This window comes from Stylophora pistillata, chromosome 3 (assembly GCF_964205215.1).
Source record: "Stylophora pistillata chromosome 3, jaStyPist1.2, whole genome shotgun sequence".
NCBI lineage: Eukaryota > Metazoa > Cnidaria > Anthozoa > Scleractinia > Pocilloporidae > Stylophora > Stylophora pistillata.
The window spans coordinates 42,436,387-42,442,844 of NC_142521.1; the positions used below are offsets into that span (position 1 = coordinate 42,436,387).

Consider the following 6,458-nt stretch of genomic DNA (forward strand, 5'->3'; position numbering starts at 1 on the left):
CTGCACTATCATTAAAAGAAGTTTACCAAAATACAGCCATCGATGGAATCTCGAAATGTCGGAGGGAAATTATAGTTTTACCTGCTACCACATGCGCGTTTTTACTGTCTTTGGTATCATATTGCAGTAATGGGTGGAATTTTATATAAACAAAACTGTCTCGTCTGTTTTGCATGTGTGTTTATTTAGCAATAAAACACATTTTTTCATGCTCTCTAACGAAACAAGGCAAGCTGAATGTTGGGAGAACACGAGGAAAGCGTATAAATCACGAGCCGAACTTATGAGCTTTCCAAGTGTTCTTTCAACATCCCAAGGGGCTTTATCACGTTATCAGGCCCGAAGAAATGCGTTCTATTGCTTTTATGACATAACCAGATAAAGCATCCACTTGGAAACTAAATTGACCAATTAGACGATGCGTACTATGTTCATTATTCTTTAAAAGTCAATAGTAATTGAATTATTCGCTGATTGAGCCACCCACCTTAGTACGTTAGTTCAGTTGATAAGTACGTCACTTTTTCCTTAATTTGTGCGGATGTTTCAGTTTTTGTTAGCAGTTTGGTCCGTCAAAACCTGCCTCGTTTACTTTTTACCGTTCGAGCTTCATTTAGTCTTTCCTTTTTTTTTTTCCGATTTTTCAGTCGAGATTTGAATGATTTCTGTTGCTGGATTTACTCTTTAAAAGGCTTGTTAGACCAATTAGTTATTTGTTAGACCTTCGTTCAGTCTGTCGCTGGTTGATCCGGCTCGCAAAATTAAACAACCATCATCTTTCCTTTAGTTTCTTACGAAGGCGAAAAACTCATTTTAAAATAAGGCCCATTTATCATGCGCAAAAAAATTACTAAGGAAAAAATATGGAAAGTGATCTTGCCCGAAAACATTCTCTTAGCCTACCTGACATCCGTCATTACGTATCCGGTCAGTGGTACATACTCATCAGATTTTGCGCACTGGAACTCGTATTTTCTGAGAGCTTGTAATTCATCAATCCAGATGGTAAACGCTGGAACAGTCTCACTTAACTCGGGCTTAGTCCATTCGGGCAGAGCATCGATTTTAGTGTAGTATGTTGCCTTATTGGTTACAACTTTGTCGATGGTTAACGGATCGATTATCTCAAAGCATACCTGTTAAGTAAGACGACACAAAGTTTCACCTTTGGGGTAGTTTTCACTTAGAAGTTCTAAATGTGGTGAGAACCTACATGCAAGAGCCTAAATCAATTTAAGAATCTGTCAGACTAACATTCCCATTTAGGCTGATAGTTTCGAAAGAAACTGTTTGGGGCTGCGTCGGTGAGGGTAACAAAATAATTTGGATATATCAACAAAGTTGAAATGGAAAAAATGGCCACCGTAATGATTACAAAAGCTGACGTTTCGAGCGTTAGCCCTTCGTCGGAGCGAATAGAGGAATTGTGGGTTGTGTGTGCTTTTAAAGGCAGGAATGGAGCTACGTTATTGGTGAGAGCATGGCAACGTGAAAAACATGAATAAATGAGTGGAATGAAAAGCGTTCGTTGATCCCTGTGGGATTTAGACTGCCGGTTTGAAAGATGAGCTTTTGTTCAAGATTTTTACGACTTTCCGTGCCACCTAAGTGCAAGGAAAGGCCGCAGATTGCCATATGTTGCTTAGAATGATTAGGTAAATTAAAATGTCTAGCGACTGGTTTCGATGTGTCCTTGTCATTCCTTTCCACGTCACGAAGGTGTTCTCGGAATCGGTCACCTAGTCTTCTGCCCGTTTCACCGATGTATCTCTTTTTGCAATAAGTGCAAGTTATGCAATAGATTACATTGGCGGAGGTGCACGTGAAGTGATCGGTGATCTTAATGGATCGTTTAGGTCCCGATATTTTATCAGTGTTGTGAATGAACGGTCTAAATCCCACAGGGATCAACGAACGCTTTTCATTCCACTAATTTATTCATGTTTTTCTCGTTCCCATGCTCCCACCAATAACGTAGCTCCATTTTATGCCTTTAAAAGCACACACAACCCACAATTCCTCTATTCGCTCCGACGAAGGGCTAACGCTCGAAACGTCAGCTTTTGTAATCATTACGGTGGCCAATTTACCATTTCAACTTTGTTGATATATCCAAATTATAACATTCCCATTTAACCTGCTCAAGTCTCAATTTTTAGTTCAGGTTTTGATTTCCTATATTCTATTTAAAAAATGAATATTCCTACACAAAATGATAAGAAAAAGTGCTGATATAAAATAAAGTAAAGCCAATTCCTTGCAACAGTTCTTACATCAGCATTAAAATAATAACTTCCTTTTCATGGCAACTAAAGAATCTTCTGCTTTCATTGGCAGTTAGAGCCGTTAATAGGGGCTTGGGGTATGTTTTAGTGAAGGCCCCATTTTCGAAATAAAATTCCCTCGAGCTATTTTGTATGTTATCATGATCGTTTCGCAAGTCACGAACCTTTGTCAGTTTCTTTTTTCCGTAATCGTCTTTATCATCAGGAACCATTTGAATGGCAAACCATCCACTTTCCAATTCAGTTCTCATGAAACCGAAATTTTGACTTGAATACACAGCAAAGGGAACTTGTTGATTATAAGACCCAGTAGCGGAGAACTTTTCCGTCGCACCGCATTCCAAAGCTATCCAGGATCCGGGGTCGGCTGCAGTTTTGTCCGGCTTGTTTGGCTGATAGGCTAAAAGAAACCAGGATTAAAAAAACTCAAAGATAGGGAAAGTGAAACAAGACAGCTTCAAAATCGAGTGGGTTACAAGGCGTCGTAAGCACGACAAATCAGAAAGGAATGAAAACATATCCCAACAAGTATTCTATGAGAATAACGATTGGCCAGCGGACTATACAAGCTGGAACAGCTTAGCTTACACGGTATGAATGTAGTGGTACGGCCCAAACGTTGAACGTGGGAATGGGGATGTTCCCATCTCCATAGGAAAAACTGAGCGTGAATGAATTTCTCTGTATTTATCTTCAACTCTTACGTAAGCAGTACGAGTGATGCTCACCTCGCTGATAAAATTGCATTGTTACTGCGTAGGTCAACTTTGCATATTATTACGAGTGTTATGAATAGGTATTTACGAGTTTCCTTGCTCTAAAATCGCATGCACAGAACACTCAGGGAAATCAGGCGAGAGAAAAATTAAATTGTTTTACTGTCGCGTTAACTATGTGTGCCGCGGAAACCTTTTTAAGTAATACTTAAGGCGAAGTCTGATCTAAAACTCGTTGAGAAATTGCATTAGCCTTTCGCTCATAAACATGACTTTACATTCATTTGAAAAGAACCATAAAATTAAATAGCAATAAACTATCTGTTTAATATCTACTTGTGCATCCATCTGCTTGTTTGGGGCAAATCTTCTCTTCCACAGCCATGCCGGAGCAATCGTCGCCACCATTTGCCGGGGGAGGGTTGGTGCAGGTTCTTGTTCGTTTCTTAGTGCCTTGAAGGCAGTATTTAGGTTCTGTGCATGCGCTCCACGGGGAATACGCTGACCATCCACCATTGACAGCGCCTGTTAACAAATTTGGCAAATCAGATTAATCCTGTGACCTGATCAGACATGAAAAGCAATGTAGGCATCTGTTAGTGATGAAATTCTAACTGGATTAGATGAAGTTCGACTCGTATAGTATTCAGGTAAGTTAGTGTAATTAAAAATTGTTTTAGCACGCAGAGTAGACGTGCTTGAGATTTGAATCGAAGACATTCATTAAACCTTTAAATGTACGTAGGAAACAAGTTCCAATTCTTGATTCGTCGGTTAAATTTTATGATCAGTAAGTCCGTAGGAATCTCTATCGTGTGGCATTCAAACCCGTTTAAGATTAAATTTAAAAGATGCATTACAAGGTCGTATGTATATCCTTACCAGGACATGACGTTAACTTGCAACTCTTCGCCTGTGTGAAGTCCCCAGTGCAGTTTTGTCCTCCACTAGCAGGGACTGGGTTGTTACAGAGTCTGCTTCGTGATTGGGAACCAGTCCCGCACGTCTCACTGCACGCTGTCCATGCGGACCACAAACCGAATCCGCCATCCACTGCAAGTGAAACAAACTGTCGGTAAGGGAAACTTCTGGTCATTCATTTCTCAGTTCAACGAAGTGTGCCACAATATTTCATGGCCTCATGTTTTGCATCAAAGAAACAAGAAAGAAAAAGATGGAAAAACGGCTGTGAAGGAAACTAAACAAACCAGGGCAAGCTGTAAAACACGCTCGCAAAGCCTCCGTGTCATTGCCAATACACTTCTTCCCGCCATTTAATGGAGGTGGTTGATTGCACAATCTTGTTCTCCGTAGAATGCTTCCTCCAGTTATTCCACATGTTTTAGAACATCGAGTCCATGGAGACCAGGAACCCCAATTACCATCAAGAGGACCAGCTACAAGAAAACATAGGATAGCAGTGATCAACCTTGAAACGATTAAGTTCAAGAGACTTTTCGATTCGTAATTTTTATATTCTTTTACTGAACAATATGATTTCCTCTGGCTCACGCTAGCTTCTAACAGTGTCATTAACAACTTAATAATGCTAGGGCAAGCGAAGAATTCCTATAGTCAGTTCTCGCGAGTAACTGTGACAGTCGTTGTTTGTCAGTTTCTAGCTTTCGCGAGTGAAAGAGTATTAAGCTGTCGTCAGAAACCTCCGTAGGCCGTCGGCCCTCCAATTCACTAATTTTCGGAAACAGTCAGATCGCCCTCTTCAATTCGGATGTCATAGAGAAGGAAATCTCCGGCACAACAAACCAAGAGAAGTTAGTTTGGGAAATGCATGATAATTGACTTGTGATTTTGTTGCATTCGTCTCAGGATTCCTACTCACTTGGGCATGGTCCAATACACTCAAGTTTCGTTTGAACTGTGTCTCCAGAACATGGATTCCCGTCAGGAGTAGGGGTCGGGTTAGTGCACGCTCTTGTCCTGTTCACTACAGATCCCCCGCACGGGTTCTCACATAGAGACCATTGACTCCATTCTGTAAAACCACCGTCGACTGAAAAGGAATTGCAATCAACACAAATAAACAAAAACGTTTAAACAGCTTACGTTACAATGGTGCACAAGTGACAGTTCTCGGACGCGACCCAGAAATCTGGATATAGTGGAGTCGAAGCTTTTTATCAAAATCATAGTAAAACACACAGAAATTTCGTTCCTGATTTCACTTTTTTTGTTCAATTTTCTCTTCCTATCATTTCAGACCAAACCCTTCGATAGGACCACCTTTAAGAAAAAAAAACATTTACAAAGGCAGGATTCGAAATTTCACCACATTTTCTCTCTTTACCTGTGAGCCTTAAGTTCGCGTACTTACACAATAACTTAGTTGACTCGTGTCAAAGCAGATATCGAAGCCAGTCGCTATTTCAACCAATGACTATTCCGAAAGTGTGAACTCTCAAGGAAGCCATACTCACCCATGCAGTCTTGTTGTTCTGAACTTTCTCCTTCATCACAGTACTTTCCATCTTCACTCGGAATGGGATTAGTACAAGTTCTCGTTCGAATGCGCTGATTTCCCGCGCAAACGCCCGCTGCACAGCCGCTCCAGCCAGACCAATCACCCCAGCCACCATTCACTTTTTGCGAAAATAAAGAAATTTCAAGGACAAGAAGAATATCTAATTTAGTAGTAACCTTAGCATCCTTTAAAATTTTTCCATTTCATTTTAGTATGGATTGATATAGACCAGGTTTTATCATGCGACCTAAACTCGCTCTGCTAAGAAAAAAAAAAAGATCACACAGAAATGTTTTTAAATCTCAAACAGTGAGCCACTAACTCTAATTTCAAACATTTTAAATCCGGCAAATTTAATTTTATAATTTGACAATTGCCTCATGAAACGTTAAAATCCGTCTCTATTCAAAGCAATCCGTGAGACCTCTCTGTTACATTTTGTGCTTATACAGCCAAGTTCTTACCATTAAAAAAAAAAAAAACAGTAATTGAAAGATAATTCAGTGGCCTCAATAGATCATTCACCTTCATTTTTGAAAAATTAATATTTTTTATCACAGTTCAGAAAGTTGACTGGGTTTCATACAGTTTTCCTCACCTGCTGCCGAGACATAAAAACTCCAAAATATCATTAAAGACAGAAACAGAAGTAGAAAGGTAATAACGTCGTGCATTTTGATTCAGTTAATTCTTGCTGATTTCTCTATAAAACGTAGCACTACACCGAGGAAGGCTTGAGCATAATATTGAGGAAAGAAGCAACCCTTGCAGATCTTTGAGCGAAATGATAAATTAACCCTGAGGTACCGTTATTTCACTGACATTCATTAGTGCTTCGGTCATGACACCTGATACAATTGATTGTAACAGCAAACCGCACAGGTGAGTAAACAGATCCTGTTGAAGGCGTTAAAGAAGAAATTGTAACAGTCTGTGTGCTCACGCTAATTAAAATATTTCGGGGGACCTATATGCATC

The 6,458-nt window shown here is 39.9% G+C and overlaps 1 protein-coding gene and 1 pseudogene across 2 annotated transcripts in view; one reads left to right on the forward strand and one right to left on the reverse strand.

Annotated features, from left to right (window-relative positions):
• The window catches only part of LOC111331757 (uncharacterized), a 37,498-nt gene extending 31,254 nt beyond the window's left edge, over window positions 1-6,244 (reverse strand). The window contains exons 1-8 of the mRNA XM_088754413.1: window positions 6,079-6,244; window positions 5,437-5,598; window positions 4,842-5,012; window positions 4,210-4,398; window positions 3,884-4,054; window positions 3,338-3,526; window positions 2,450-2,685; window positions 904-1,136 (exon numbers count right to left, since the gene is read on the reverse strand). Of these exons, the coding sequence (XP_088610539.1) occupies window positions 904-1,136; window positions 2,450-2,685; window positions 3,338-3,526; window positions 3,884-4,054; window positions 4,210-4,398; window positions 4,842-5,012; window positions 5,437-5,598; window positions 6,079-6,154 (1,427 nt within the window). The 5' untranslated portion in view covers window positions 6,155-6,244. The remainder of the gene's footprint in view (window positions 1-903; window positions 1,137-2,449; window positions 2,686-3,337; window positions 3,527-3,883; window positions 4,055-4,209; window positions 4,399-4,841; window positions 5,013-5,436; window positions 5,599-6,078) is intronic.
• Window positions 1-6,458, forward strand: part of LOC148736186 (uncharacterized) — a 300,358-nt pseudogene that overhangs the window by 231,346 nt on the left and 62,554 nt on the right. The gene's annotated exons all lie outside the window — the stretch shown is intronic.